The 16084-nt window shown below is 42.8% G+C and overlaps 1 protein-coding gene across 2 annotated transcripts in view; it reads left to right on the top strand.

Moving 5' to 3' along the window:
* Positions 1-16084, top strand: part of Cfi (complement factor I) — a 45592-nt gene that overhangs the window by 15266 nt on the left and 14242 nt on the right. Inside the window, exons 4-11 of one of the 2 annotated variants that reach the window (XM_085835528.1) lie at positions 1669-1850; positions 5162-5275; positions 5518-5628; positions 8533-8556; positions 8891-8911; positions 11989-12048; positions 14745-14848; positions 15019-15122. In XM_085835528.1, the coding sequence (XP_085691654.1) occupies positions 1669-1850; positions 5162-5275; positions 5518-5628; positions 8533-8556; positions 8891-8911; positions 11989-12048; positions 14745-14848; positions 15019-15122 (720 nt within the window). Of the gene's footprint in view, positions 1-1668; positions 1851-5161; positions 5276-5517; positions 5629-8529; positions 8557-8890; positions 8912-11988; positions 12049-14744; positions 14849-15018; positions 15123-16084 lie in introns of both variants that reach the window. The other variant, XM_085835527.1, reaches the window with a different exon arrangement.

Below are 16084 nucleotides of genomic sequence, written 5' to 3'. Positions count from 1 at the left end.
AGGGCTCCCTCTGTCATAACCTGGTCCATTGCTCCTAGGTCTGAGGTGAGGCAGATTGTCACAGTGATAGAAACATGTAGCAAAAGGAGCCAAAGGGGGCAGAGACAAGATGCGGCCCCCAAGTATATGCCCCACTGACCTTCTTCCTCTAATGAGACTCCACCCACTTGGCATCCCAAATAAGACTATCGTATTATGACACACCAAGGGATTAAATCATTCATTAGGTCAGAGCCGCCATGAACTAGCTCTCTCTGGAAATGTTCCTTATCACAGACACAGCCAGCAGTGTGCTTTCCTAAAGAAAATGTCAAAATTGACAGCAAAAATTAATCCCCAAAGAGATGCCAAAATATAGCCTTAATACTATCAAGATTCAATCAAAGATGAAGTTTATTATAAAAGTTAAACAAAACTGTTAGAGTTCAAAAAAGTTAACCTCTCAAGACTCCCACCCCTTTTTTATTGGTTATTTCATTTATTTACATTTCAAATATTCCCCCTTCCCAGTTTCCCTTCTGTGAAACTTCCATCCCATCCCCCCTCCCCCCTGCATCTATAAGGGTGCTCCTCCACCCACCCACCCACTCCCATCTCACTGCTCTAGCATCCTCCTATGCTTGGGCATCAAGCCTTCACAGGACCAAAAGCCTCCCCTTCCATTGATGCTAGATAAGGCCATCCTCTGCTACAAGTATCTGGAGCCATGGGTCTCTCCATGTGTACTCTTTCTTTGGTGGTTTAGTCCCTGGGAGCTCTGGGGGGGGGGTCTGGTTGGTTGATATTATTGTCCTACCTATGGGGTTGCAAACCCCTTCAGCTCCTTCAGTCCTTTCCCCAACTCTTCCACTGGGGTCCGTCCCCATGCTCAGCCCAATGGTTGGCTGTGAGTATCTGCATCTGTGTTGCAGAACCTCTCAGGGGACCGCTATGCCAGGCTTCTGTCAGGAAGGGCTTCTTGACTTCAGCAATAGTATCTGGGTTTGGTGTCTGCAAATGGGATGGATTCCTACATGGGGAGGTCTCTGGATGGCCTTTCCTTCGGTCTCTGCTCCACTCTTTGTCCCTGCATTTCCTTTTGACAGGAGCAATTCTGGATTAATATTTTTGAGTGGATGGGTAGCCCAATCCCTTGACTGGGGGCCATGCCTATCCACTGGGTATGATCTTAAACAATAATGAGATCAACCACGTAAGGCTTCCAAAGCAGGAGCAGGTGTGAAGACTCCTCAAATGAAAAGCTTCTGTACTGACATTTACTGATGTATACTTCCGGAACCCTCTAATCAAGACAACTGTCTTTGTGAAGAAACAAAATGACAGGATAAGGAGAAGTCAGGAATGACCTTCTCTGATGGGAAGAAAACATTAAAATAAAAGGACGCATTCTTCCTTAATAAAATTGGGAAAACATTACTCCCTGAATGTTAGCGGTGTTTTCAACCCTGCCTGGTTAGTTGAAATAGATTATTTCAGTTACTCTTTCCAAAACCCCAGAGGTATTAAGGCTTAAGTGAAGATCTTAAGGCAAAGAGAAGGAGAGTGTTAGTGTCTTCTACAGTCTCTACATCATTTGGGGAAAGTTTTTCTGTAGAGCCTTACTTCTTGTGATAAGGTTATAAACACAGAGTTTATTCTTCCACCAGTTTTCACTCATTCTGTTTGCAGGGGTGTTCGTGACATCCAAGGAAGTTTTAATATATCCGAAAATCTCCATATAAACGACACTGAATGCCTGCATGTACATTGCCGGGGAGTAGAGACCAGTTTGGCGGAGTGTGCCTTTACGAAGAGGAGAACTGAGATGTCCTATGGCTTGGCGGGTGTAGTGTGTTACACGCAGGATGCAGGTTGGTAGAACACTCTCATCAACATCACTCATTTCATAGGAGCCTACGGTAAATAAGCAATGATGGATGTGCAGTTGTCAAGGAGACAGTGATGCCCCTACTAAGTTCTGAGGTTTAGAACTGGTATTTGGGACCCTCCCTGGTCTTTCTTTGCCACTTGAAACCTGCCGTCCAGGTTTCTGTGTGAAAGCAAATGATCGGCCTCCTCTTTGCTTCCTTGAACAAGAGGAATCAAATAACATAAAGAGACATCTTGGCACCTCTTTGGAGCATTCAATTTTATGTACGTTATTTATATTTCTTTAAAATGCTTACATGACCACCCTATTGCTTCAGTTTCCCCAGAAATCAGAGCCATGTTGCTCCTCTATCCTAACTTAGAAATATTTTTGTCATATGTATGGGGAGACCAGAATCATACCTTTTCCAGTACTAAGAAAACTCAAAGAACATATAAGTGTCTGGCCTGTGTGTGTTCAAAGACCAGAGGCTGGGCTAGTGCCAGAGCAAAACAATTAAGGGGAGATAGTAGTTCCCACATCGAGAGATGCTCTGAGCTGTCCTCTATCCTAGCAACCAATACATTTAATCATTTGGTTTTTTTTTTTTTATCTTCAGATTATTTATTTGTGTTAGTGTTTAGTTTTAATAATCATACGTGTGTATAATGTATTATATACGTTATTATATTACATATATTACATAAATAAATTACCCACTAGTAACCTTTATTATTTGCTGCTTCTGTATGAGCCTTTTGCTTTCATTACTTTTGTTGTTGTTGTTAGATACAGAGTCTTATTATGTAGCCCTGGCTGTTTGGGAACTCCTTTAGTAGACCAGACTGGCCTTGAACACACAGAGATCTGCCTGCCCCTGCCTCCTCAGTGCTGGGGTTAAAGACATTTACCTACCACCATGCCCAGCTGTCCTCCCCCACCCCACTGTGAGTGTGGTTAGGGCTCCTTGTATAAGCATGTGGAAGGAGCTATTTTTTTTTAGAGCATGAGCAACTGGACTCACGTTGTATAAGCATATGGAAGGAGCTATTTTTTTTAGAGCATGAGCAACTCACGGACTGGAGAGATGGCTTAGGGGTTAAGAGCACTGACTGCTCTTCCAGAGGTCCTGAGTTCAATTCCCAGCCACCACATGGTGGCTCACAACCATCTGTAATGGGATCCGATGCCCTCTTCTGGTGTGTCTGAAGACAGCTACAGTGTACTCATATAAGTAAAATAAATAAATCAATCTTTAAAAGAAGGAGGAAGAGAAGGGAGGAGCAGGAGGAGGAGGAGGGAGAGGAGGAAGAGGAGGAGGGAGAGGAGGAGGAGGAGAACGACATACATGCACACTGCCGTAGTTCCTCGGGAAGGAACTGGGGCCTTGTGGACACCTCTACTGAGCATGATGAAATGTTGGAGGATTTTGTCTTTTACAGATGTCGGGAAGAATTTCACAGTACTCTTCCCATTCTTCAGCTCTTATATTCTTCCCACCCCCCTCTTCTACAGTGGTCCCTGGGCCTTAGACGGGGTGATATAGATAGGTTTGGTTTATGGCTGAGCACTTGGTACTCACTTGTATTCTCAGCACATTGACCAGACATGTGTGTGTGTATCATCCTTCATCCGCAGCAAGAAAGGGCATCTCTACTGCAAGACAAGTCACACTAGTCTATAGATACAAACACAAATGGTTTGAAGGCAGTTGGACAATATGACCATTTAGCAAACAACAGTTGGTAATGTCTTAGTCACTGATTTTATTGCTGTGAAGAGACACCATGGCCAAGGAACTCTTATAAAGGAAAGCATTTGATTAAGGGCTAGCTTACAGGTCAGAAGTTTAGTCTATTATCATCATGGGAGGGGACATGGCAGTATGAAGGCATGGTGTTAGACGAGGAGCTGAGAGCAACATCCTGATCTGTAGCCAGAGACAGACAGAGAGATAGACAGACAGACACACACTTGTGGAGCATTGGGCTATGCACAGACAGACAGGTCTCCAGTCGAGCTGAGGTCTGAACCCCGGAAGGGTGATAATTCACCTACATGACACGGTAGGCAGTAGGCGTTCCCTCATGCTCCTGGAACCCTGGCTCCTGCCTAAGTTACTCCCCCCCCCACAGCCCCCACAAAAGAAGCATGGCTAGAAGTCATGTAGGCAATGTCCCAAGTTTCTGACCTTCAGGCTAAACTCCTCCCCAATTACCTAGCAACAGTAAAGACGTAAAAAGGGCTGTTCAGCCCCACCTCACTCTCTTACTCGCTCTCTCTTACTCCTCACTCTCATCCTCTCACTCCTCTGTCTTCTCTCCTCTCTCACTTCTCTTATTCCTTTGTTCTCTTACCTCTCACTCCTCTCTCCTCTCTGTCTTCTTCTTCTTCTTCTTCTTCTTCTTCTTCTTCTTCTTCTTCTTCTTCTTCTTCTTCTTCTTCTTCTTCTTCTCTCTCTCTCTCTCTCTCTCTCTCTCTCTCTCTCTCTCTCTCTCTCTCCCTTCTCTCTTTCGCTCTGCCTTTCTACAATAAAGCACTAAAACCATAGAATGTCTCTGTTCATCAAGTCCCACTGTGATTGGAGGACAGGATAGGCTTTCTCCTAATGAGCCATTTCTAATCTCCCGATGGAAGGCCTTCCTGTGCTCTGTCAAGATCTGCTGTGCTCACCCTCCCCTGTGTGGAAACCTCTCTTCCCTCTTCCCACTCTCCTATAACCCTGGGGCTCCCAGGTTGGGTTGCCCCTTAGCCACACCCCAAAGAGTGGGTCAGAGGCTTAGATGGCCACCAGGGGCTGAGTGGAAAGCATATGGCAGCTCTCTTACATCTGCTTGTCCAGAGCATAGGAACTCTAGTGGGACGTGGGCCTTTCCTCCCTCTCTTCCCCAGGCCCCCTTTTTAGTTCCCAACAGACACTGGTCCTGTTTTGAGTTTTTGAAACCTTAAAGCCTAACCCCAGTGACACACTTCCTCCAACAAGGTTACACCCAATCCTTCTAATCCTTTTAAACAGTTCTACTCCTAGTGACCAACATTCAAATATATGAGCCTAAGAGAACCATTCTTATTCAAACCATCATAAGCAGGTTCTAACAGAATCTTGTTATTTAGTTCAGGCTGACCTTGGGTTGCAGCGACCCCTCTGTCTCAGTCTCCAGGGTGCTGTGACTAGAGGAATGTACTGCCATGCCCACTCCTTTATATCACTTCTTGCATCACATTTTTATCTTAGTTATCCCTGTAATGTGTTACGGATGTTACACCACAAAACCATAAATGCATTTCCTGAAGATAATCCCTGCTTTTCAGATTTCCCAACGAGTCCGTCCTTCCAGTGTGTGAATGGGAAGCACATTCCTCAGGAGAAAGCCTGCAACGGTGTCAATGACTGTGGAGACCAAAGCGATGAGCTGTGTTGCAAAGGTAGGGATAAATCCACCTGTCAAATCTGCCACATGCATCACTAGGACTAAGAGTGTCATGCCAGCTCCATTACTAAATGTAAGCCCTCGTTTCACATGCGTGTGCATATGGCGTTTGTGTGTTAGGGATTGAAACCAGGGCCTTTACATGTTCTCTAGGCGTGCTACCACTGAGCTTTTGCCTCAGACCCTACCTCGCTGATAGATGAACAGTGGAAATAATCTCTGCTTGTTATTACACAGGTTGCCGAGGTAATGCTACCCTTTGTAAGTCGGGAGTTTGCATTCCAGACCAATATAAGTGTAATGGTGAGGTGGACTGCATCACTGGTGAAGATGAGAGTCGTTGTGAAGGTAATCCACAAGTCTGTGGCCACTCTACTCCGTTACTGAACCCTATGTGTGAAACGTCTCTATGTGTCTATGTGGCTCTACTCCATTATTGAACCCTGCATATGAAATATCTCTATGTGTCTATGTGTCTATGCATGTATTTGGTTTGATTTAAAATTAAATTTATGGGGGGGCTGGAGAGATGGCTCAGCGGTTAAGAGCACTGACTGCTCTTCTGGAGGTCCTGAGTTCAAATCCCAGCAACTACATGGTAGCTCACAACCATCTGTAATGAGATCTGATGCCCTTTTCAGGTGTGCCTGAAGACAGCTACAGTGTACTTACATATAATAAATAAATAAATCTTTGGGCCAGAGTGAGCGGGGCCAGAGTTTTTCATGTGTACGGAGTAAATGTGGAACATATGTGAATGGACTGACATGAATGATGTTTGGACATTATTTGATATTTCAGTATTAAACTTCCTAGACTTTTAAAATTTTCCACTAATATCAGTGTGACAGTTTTACTTGTCAACAGGACACAGTCTAGAATCATCTGGAAAAAGAATCTCAATGAGGAGTTGCCTAGATGGTGTTGGTTTGTGAACATGTCTGTGGGGGATTATCATGATCACAGTGAGCAGAGAGACCTGCCCACTGTAGGTGGCTACATTCCTTAGGCAGGCAGTTCTGAACTGTGTAAGCGGAGTCAAAGAGAGCTGAGTACAGGCATGCATGCATTGATTCCTCTCTGTTCCTGATTACAGATCTGATATGGCCAATTCCTTCAAGTTCTCACATCTCTGTCTCCCCTGCTAGGATGGATTGGAACCTGCAGTTGTGCGCTAAAATTAACCCTTTTAGCTCCAACTTGCTTTTCTCAGGGAATTTATCACAGCAACCAGGGAGGAAAATAGAAACAATCAGTTCTTAAAACATATTCTGGGGCTGGTGAGATGGCTCAGTGGGTAAGAGCACCCGACTGTTCTTCCGAAGGTCCAGAGTTCAAATCCCAGCAACCACATGGTGGCTCACAACCATCCGTAATGAGATCTGACTCCCTCTTCTGGGGTGTCTGAAGACAACTACAGTGTACTTACATATAATCAATAAATAAATTAAAAAAAAACATATTCTTTTTTTTTTCTCTCTCTCTGTGTATGTGTTTTAATTCTGGTTTGCTTTTTTGTTTGCTTTCCTGTTTTTTTTTTCCTAAAGAGAGAGGGAGAGAAAAAAAAATAGCACAGAGTTGGGTGGGTGAGGAGGAGCTTAGATGAGTTTGGGGAGGGGATCCCATGATCAAAATGTGTCATATGAAAAATTATTTTTACTAAAAATATATTTTAAAATCCTTTTAAGGATGTCAGATTAAACCATTTCCTTTAAAGAGCATCTGAACAGCTGGGGCAAAATGTAGGCTTAGATTTTTCAAAACCTACTTTAATTAAGGTTCCTTTTAAAATTTTTATTTATTTTATTTATATGAGTACACTGTAGCTGTCTCCAGACTCACCAGAAGAGGGCATCGGATCCCATTACAGATGGTTGTGAGACACCATGTGATTGCTAGGAACTGAACTCGGGACCTTTGGAAGAGTAGCCAGTGCTCTTAACCTCTGAGCCATCTCTCCAGTCCTTTAGTTAGGGCTCTTAACTGCATCAACCTCCCTTCTAGCCCAGAGGTAGCAGATAAAAAAGGTTAATAGGAAAAGAGGGGTGTGGACCTGTTTAGAAGTAGCTCTTTGGAGCACTTCTAATATTTGTTGTTAGAATAGAATATTAGCCATCCAGTCCAATAGCAAACACCAAACACAAATCAGTAGCAGTGGCACAATCTAGCAGAAACCTCAAGGGTCCACTGAATCGGCATGAATCAGCAGAAGCAGCAAGAATCAGCCTGAATGCCCCGAGAAGTGAAGATCTGCTTAGACCAGTGAAGTGTTGCAAGGCCTAGAAATACAAGAGTGTCCTCTCATTGTCTGTGGGATTGTATGTATGTTCTTTCTAAACATCATACGCCCTCCTCCATGTCTGCTTCAGCCGAACGTCCTCTCATAAGGCAGCTTCCAGAAAAACATCCCATGACACAACTGAGTTTCTAAAGAAACCAGAAATGTCTACTTTAGTAAAGTACTTTTATTTTTATTAAATTTCTTACATTTCTTGGTAAAGAGAGGAAGAAAGGAAAAGGTTACAAGAAGGAGAATGGTAAGTCAGTTTGCCACTGAAGTGACACAGTTTCTTTGCCAAAGAAATGTTTGAACCTTTCCCTCCTGTTTCCTTCCCTCTCCTATTTAAAACAGTAAACATTAAAGGATAAAAATTGTTAGTTTCCAGGGACAAAAATCTACAATGGAGTGACTACGTACAACACAAAGCTTATTTTCCCAGGAATTTCTTGTTTATATTTAAATGTATAGGAAAATATTATTATTTCAATTGCCCTAGTTTAGGATGAGTGCCAAGGCAAGTGAGAGCAGAGATGACTATTAAGTGGCCACATCAAAGTCAGTAAACCAAGGCATGTTTGTATCACACTTACCTCTTAGATGTTTTCTGCCATAGTTGTGCTTTCTAGGGTGGTGATTAAGCACCATGACCAAAAACATCTTGAAAAAAAAGAAAAGGTTAAGTCCCTCCTGTTCTCAGACCACACTTCATCCTGAGAAAAGTCAACGCAGAAACCCACAGTCACCAACTGAAGCAGAAGCCCTGAAAGAATGCTGCCTAACAGCTTGTTTGTGTAGCTTGCTCTCCATGGCTTGCTCAGCCATCTCACCAGAGCCTTGACTTCTTTTTTTAAATACTTTGTTACCACTAATTTTAAATTGTTACACTGTTTCTGAAATATTAATGATTTACAAGTCTTTCATTTAAATAAAAATAATCTCTTTGTGATAATGTTTTGTTTTGTTTTTAGAAGACCGACAGCAGAACATTCTAAAAGGTAAGCCCATTTTTTTGTTTGTTTGTTTGTTTTTGTTTGGTTGGTTTTTTTTTTTTTTTTTTGAGACAGGGTTTCTCTGTGTAGCCCTGGCTGTCCTGGAACTCACTTTGTAGACCAGGCTGGCCTTGAACTCAGAAATCCGCCTGCCTCTGCCTCCTGAGTGCTGGGACTAAAGGCGTGTGCCACCACGCCCGACAGTAAGTCCATTTTTAATAGAAAACTTTATAACTCTACTTCAGGGTATAATAACATGGTGTAGGTTTTATTTTTCCCACAGTTAAAAGCTATTTTTCCCTGTGGTAAAACTCTGCTTTTGTGTTTTGTTTTTCTTCAGGCCTTGCGCGGTCAGTTCAAGGTAAGCTTTTATATCTTGGGATATTGCAAAAAATATGGGTGATAATTGTCTTTCTTTGTTGTATGTGAACTGAGTATGATCTGTACAAGGAAGACTCCAGTTTTCTTGTTAGCTTAGCAGGCAGAAGCCTTTGTTCAGTGTGATAAACTCTCAGTCACACCAATGGGAAAACCACCCACAGTGTGTGCTTCCCCACACATGCCACCTTGGCTCAATATCTTCCTTGTCGTCTTTATTTCTTTTTCTCAAAACCAAGCTTTTAACGGAATTGATAGCAGATGAAATATAACACACTTCATATTTTGATATATATTTTATAAACTGGGTGTCTTGGTTGGGGTTTGCATTCCTGTGAAGAGACACCATGACCAAGGCAACTCTTACAAAGGCCAACATTTAACTGGGGTTGGCTTATGAGTTCAGAGATTTAGTCTGTTATTATCAAAGCAGGAATATGGCAGCATCCAGGCAGGCATGGGGCTGGAGAAGGAGCTGAGAGTTCTACATCTTATTCCAAAGCAAACAAGAAAAGACTAGTTCCTTGGGCAGCTAGGAGGGGGGTCTTAAAGCCCTCCCCCACAGTGATACACTTCCTCTAACAAAGCCACACCTACTCCAACAAGGCCACTCCTCCTAATAGTTCCACTCCCTGGGCCAAGCATATTCAAACCACCACACTAGGTTATCCCAGTCCTCCATCTCTTTGGAGCCACTTTACTACAAAACTAGAGTAGAAAGTATTAGCTATCATTACAACGTTTTCAAACTAAGTGTGTTTTAGTAGATTGTCTTCTGCCTCACCCCTCCACCCCTATTTCCCCCAGCCACTCTTTGCTTAGTTTTCAGTGTAAAATGACTCAAGTCCTGAACCCACATAAAAACAAAAGTTCATGGTTTTCTTTAGAATTTCTTTCCTGGAAATGAGCCGTATTCAACACTTGCCCCAAATGTCAGTTCTCATTAATGCTTGTGTTCCAAAGGTCACCCCGTGTATTCCTCTTCTTTTTCTCCCTCCTTTCTTTCCTCCTTCCTGCATCTTCCCTTGTTCAGACGTCAGTGATGGGGTAGGGAGTGATTAATGGCACTGCTCAGATCTGTTTCTGTGATCATCACCGGGTTTTTCTAGGCCTGTCCTGCTCATCTCTCACTCCTGTTTCTTAACCCCGTTTTCCTGGCGGCCATCACTGTGTTGTTGAGCGTGTGTGCTGCTCTGTTTCCGTGTGATCTAGTGATCACATATCTTTCATTGTATTGGAGATCTCATGTTTCCTGTTATCTTCCTTTCCCAAAGCACTGCATTTGAAGGCTCTGTCCGTGCTGCTGTGTGTTTGTCTACTCTGTTGCTCTTAGCTGCTTCCTAAAATATACGTTAGGCTTTCTCAGTTTGCTCAATCGTCTGAGCAACAGACTATCAGCCCGCCAGCACACTGTGGTCAACATCTTTCCCAGATGTATGAATTCCTTTGAAACATCTCCTTAGCAAGAGCTTAAGTCTTGGGGCAAGCAATTCTCTAATTGAGAAGTAGCACCCGAATATTCTTTGCCAGAGCTAAGTGCCAGTTCTCTCGCATCCGGCTACCCTGTCAGCCCTTTCTTCTCACCCACCAACATAGACAGCTATCCGTCCTAAAACTGTGTTAGCGACCCATGGCCACATGATGGCGCTGTTCACTATTCACGCAGACTCTGACAACAGGCAATGGCTTGGGTCGGCTCGCAGTTGGTTGGTTCTGTGAGGGTTCTTCCTCCTGCCTGTCACTTGTTCACATCTTCTCACCACTCACACCCTCTGCTTTATGTTAGATTTCTTTCACTGCAGTCTCCTTCAACGGTCTAGATGTTAATCCTTTGTCAGCTTTAGACATCACAGTATCATCTCCATTCCGTCACCCATCTGTTCATTAGCTCCATCCACGATGAAGTCTGTTGAAAAGAAAGTCTTAATTTTGAGTCAGGAAAAATGGATTAGTAGGTAGAGGTAGCTATCACTCCTGTCTACTTGAGTCTAATCCTCAGGAACTTTAATGGAAGGAGGACGGAGTCTTTGAAGTTGTCTTCTGTCTTCCACATGTGTGTTTATGCACACACCCACACAATACTCACACAAGTGTGCAAAAATAAATGTAACAAAACTGAAATCTTTGGTTTTTATATCACCAACGACATCAACCATTCTTCCTGTGGCCCGTGTTTCCTAAGTTTCATACTCTTCTAATACCCAGAACCCTCCAGTGACACTGGACTGTCCCTACTTGCTTTTATTGGGCATTTAATGTCATATTTTAGTCATTTCTGATCCATACATGTACTCATGTGAGTGCCTCTGAGAAGAGCCCTTCATACCTTGGGACACATCTTAGGCATATGACATAATAGTCCTATATGTCTGTTCCAAAGAGAACTGGAGACATCTAGAAACAAAATTCAGTGTCTGAAAATAAAGTTGCTAGACTGGCCTGTTCTGTCCCTGGCTCTATCCTCACCCCAAGCAGACTAGCACGTTGGTAGGGATCTACCTGTGGACCTCCAGACTGTAGGGATTATGATCCTGTCTGTCACCGTGCCCTGGGATGACCAGGTAGAAAGGTTGATATAGATGTAAGCAAGAAATCAAGACACCTTTTTTTCTTTGATTTTTGCACCCTAGACCATAATGCTAGCTAGCCATTCCTATAAGACAATCATGAAGTCATCTCTAGTTGCATAGCCCCTAAAGGAGGCACCTTATGATGTACAGTGTACAGTGGCTTTTTAATGCCCACCTGGACTCCTTGGTCAAGGAGAGAGGCTGCTCTGTTCACTATGTAAAGAGGAGAGGAGGAGAGAAGCTCTTTTTCTTCCTGATCTGAGTGTTTTGTCTCAGGACTTGAGTCTCAGCTCTATTGTACCAACACCAGCAGGGATTTCTGCAGAGTTCATCTGTATCTTTACAGTTGCCCAGCTATAGGAAGGAAACCAGATGCCATAGTCGGGGAGTTTGTCTACAAAAAGAAGAGGGCGAGTTGAGTCATTTTAATGATTGGATTTTGTCTAGACATAGCATCAGCCACATGGCTTTTTCTATTGTTTTATCACAGGAGGAGAAGCTGAAATTGAAACTGAAGAAACAGAAATGTTGACTCCTGGTATGGACACTGGTGAGTTAACTGGTTTTTTTTTTTTTTTTTTTTTTACTGGTAGTTCACTGGTTTCAGCCAGCATTTTAATATCAAGTATGTGTATATCATGTCTATAATATACACAAATACTATATAAGGTAGTATTGCATATACAATCAATTCAAGCAAAAATTAACTTTGAAATAGGTTTAATTTTTTAAAAATACTGTAACACAGTATTCTCCTTTCCCATTGCTTTTAAGAAAAGCAAGCTCATATTCTTGAGAGTCACTTTTAAAGCCGGATTAGTTAAAATGGCCCATTCTGAAGTGACATCTTTCCATACATAGTTCCACAGAAAGTTTTTCCTAACAGATAAGAGCTTAGTCAGTTTAGTTTTGTCAAAACTAGATTACAAGCATCTTCTGAAATGGAAAGCAATCCATATTAGTTGAGTGGACCTGTCCTTTGTCAGTCATAAATCTTGGTAACAGCCCCCCACCCCCGTCCCCCGAAGCTCTGTATCATGGGCATTTGTACACCAAGAGCCAAACAAAGTTAGATGTGAATCCATGGGAAGGTAGTAATTTATTACAGGTAGCAAGGCTGGCTTCTGATCTGGACCACATGGGTCTTATTGACTATTTAATTTTATCTCCTTCAGTAATAAATCAGTTGATTTTGGGGGATTTTAAAATGAAATTACATGATACTAACTTCTAATTTCTATGGCCTCAAATTAGTAAACAATTTTCTAAATAAATCACCGAGTATTTCCCATCTATAGAAGCCACCTGAGAAGGATTTTCACACACACCCCATTTTGTCTACTGAAGATAGCATTTGTTTTCACATTCCATCCATCCTGGTTTCACAGGATTCGGTGAACGATGTCAGCTCTCTTATTGCAAAAGTCTAAACCAAAACATAAGACCATCACACTCATCCCTCAACACAGTTTGTAGGAGAGGGGAGACCAAAGTGAATCTCTCCACATTCATTCAAAGCTTCTTTTCCTTGGGCCCTGACCTCTTGTTGATATGCAGGAAATATCCATCAGCAATAGGAAGTGTCCTTTCTCAGTTGAACAAATGAACTTCTTGACCTTTTCCTGACAAGGCAAATCCAGAGAGAGGATAAAGAAAGAAAGCATCCACACCCCATCCTCTTCCTCTTGTGTGCATCCCCTTGCAGCTTCATGCTTTGAGCCTTGCTCTACTGTGGTTTCTTATTGACAAATACACCACACACACACACACACACACACACACACACACACACACACACACTCATCTAGAGGCCTGCTGATCCAATCATCCTGGCATAAACCTCTCCAGATTAATATATATATATAGACAAATTATTAATTATACTAATAATTACTTTGTTCAAAATGTGAGATGACCAAGCCAGCTCAGTCAAGTCGACAGATTCTCCAGTGCAGGAGTGAGGATTAAAAAGAAAAAAGACAATTAGACAACACTGTAGCATGACCTCAGACAGTTTTGAGACCGAGGCAGGTTTATTTCTTTTTCCCAAATTGCTTTTATACCATTTTAATTACTTGCAAGTAAGAAGGTCAGTTCTAGGCTGAGGAGGAACAAGCAAGACAATAAACACAAATAGGCCAGGAACAAGCAAGGCCATAAACAAAGTCCCGTGATCACTCCGTGATCACTGTTTCTAAGGACTTATCAGGGTGACCAAGGTATCTGAGCCTACTTCCCTGTCCAAGCCCAAAGTCATATACATGCCTGAAGCCTACTTCTTTGTTCTAGCCTAAAATTAGATTCCTGCCTGAGCTTATTTCCTTATCATGGCCCAATGTCCAATCCCTGCCTGAAGCCCATTTCCTTGTCCTTGGCCAATGCCAGATTCCTGCCAAGTGGTCCCCAAAGGCTCTCCACAGTGAGACATACCCTACCCTGATTTCTCAGCATAGTAAAGCCTGACATGGGGCATCTAATAGAGGTTGGTAAATGTTTAACATTCCAGCCAGCTTTCTACCCAAGTCCACTTTTAGTCAGAACTTTAGAAAATCAAGTCAATTTTAATACTGAGCAAGAATTTCCCAATAAATAAACAGTACTGTTTAATTTCCAGAACTACTTACTGATGAATGTGACCTGTTTTGACACATACTATATAATATTTATGCACGAATTACATGTATAATCTATTTACAAGAAGGAGGACCTGAGTTCAGATCCCAGCACCCATGTAAAATACTTGATGGTGGCACATGTCTATAATGTTGTTGCTGGGGTCAAGGGGGAGGGGACAGATCACTGGAGATCATGACCAGCCAACATAGCCAGTTAGTGAGTCCCATGTTTAGTGAGAGAGAGACTATCTCAAAAAATGAGGTGGAAAGGGATTGAGGAAGGCATCTGATAATTGACCTCTGGTCTCAAATAGACTTGTGTGTATATATATATATATATATATATATATATATATATATATATACACACACACACACCTATATAAACAAACGTATCATACACACACACACACATACACACACATGCACACTCCAAGATAGATAGATAGATAGATAGATAGATAGATAGATAGATAGACAGATGGACAGATGAATAGACAGATGGATATATTATAGATAGATAGACAGACAGACAGACAGGCGGATATATTATAGATAGAACCAAGAAGTGGCTATCCACAAGCTATTGGCTTCCAGAAAAATAATGATACAATCTCTTCCTTTCTTGAAGAGAGAAAACGGATAAAGTCCTTATTACCTAAACTCTCCTGTGGAGTCAAAAGAAATACTCACACTCGCAGGAAACGAGTGATTGGAGGGAAGCCAGCGAATGTGGTAAGCTTGCATGAAAGGCACATGACCTCTAAGGGTCAGCCTGTGACAGAGAACAGTGAGGGGACGGTGTGCTCTCAGGAGACCAGGACCTTCTGTGGAAATGTCCCAGGGTGGCCTGTTGGTGACACCATTCAGTAGTAGAGCAGTAACTACTCAAATGTCTCTCTCAGGGAGACTACCCATGGCAGGTGGCAATTAAGGATGGCCAAAGAATCAACTGTGGTGGCATTTATATCGGTGGCTGTTGGATTCTGACTGCTGCGCACTGTGTCAGGTGAGAATGTCTTCAGTATGGTCCACATTTCTTGAAACATGCAAAATAAATAACAGATGGCATGGTAGACAAAGGCTTGCATGAGATGTGGGACCAGAGGAGCTGAAAATTCTACATCTTGATCCAAAGGCAGACAGGAGAAGACTGGCTTCTAGGCAGCTAGGAGGAAACTCTACCCCAACAGTGACACACACTTCCTCTGTTATCTTCCTTCCTACACTGTTATCTGTTAAATAGCTTCTGGTATTCCTGACCTAGGCCAGTTCCCTCAGAACCTACTGTGTGCTCCACAGACAGACCAGGTTGGCTCATTTGCATTGTGCCAGGACAGATCTGTCTGGAAGAGTTTATGACTGAGCATTTATGAAGGAGTAATATTAACCTGACATTACTGCTGGTCTTTCCATTTAATGTGCTTTCTTCACATTACTTTCAAGAAACTGACCAATGCTCAATGCTAATTATCGGATATACTGATCCATCATTGGCTGGATCACTCTTTGAACCTGGATAAGATATTGGCATGTGCCCAACTCAATGCTGCTTTGAAGGCAAGGTATTGTACCAGGTAGGGGGTATCACTTGTGTTGCTATTGGAAAGATCGCTGAAGTGCAGCAGGCTGTTTCTGACAGACTTTGAGTCACTAAAGAGCCAGTGGCAGAGGGGTCATATCCTGAGCTTTTGTCCCCGCCGGCAAGAACACACTCGGGACAACCGGAATCTTCTGCAGCAAAAAGCTTTATTGCTTCTTCAAGAGGGAAGATCCCGACCCCAGAAAATGGGAGTCGCTTATATAGCCCTCAGCCATGGTGTTTCAGCACCTGATATGGCGTGTCAGCTCCTGATTTGTTGCTCGCCCATCACCCCACTATTACGCCCCGAGAATGGGCAGCGACTAGGAGTGAGTTCACTCTCGCACCTGCGTACAGGGCTTGTTTACTAGTTAGGCACAGCGGAGGCC

The sequence above is a fragment of the Mus caroli genome, unplaced genomic scaffold (genome assembly GCF_978045245.1).
Source record: "Mus caroli unplaced genomic scaffold, Mus_caroli_1 scaffold_3, whole genome shotgun sequence".
Classification (NCBI taxonomy): domain Eukaryota; kingdom Metazoa; phylum Chordata; class Mammalia; order Rodentia; family Muridae; genus Mus; species Mus caroli.
Note: the sequence above shows the minus strand (reverse complement) of the source record. Positions and strands in the feature narration are given on the sequence as shown.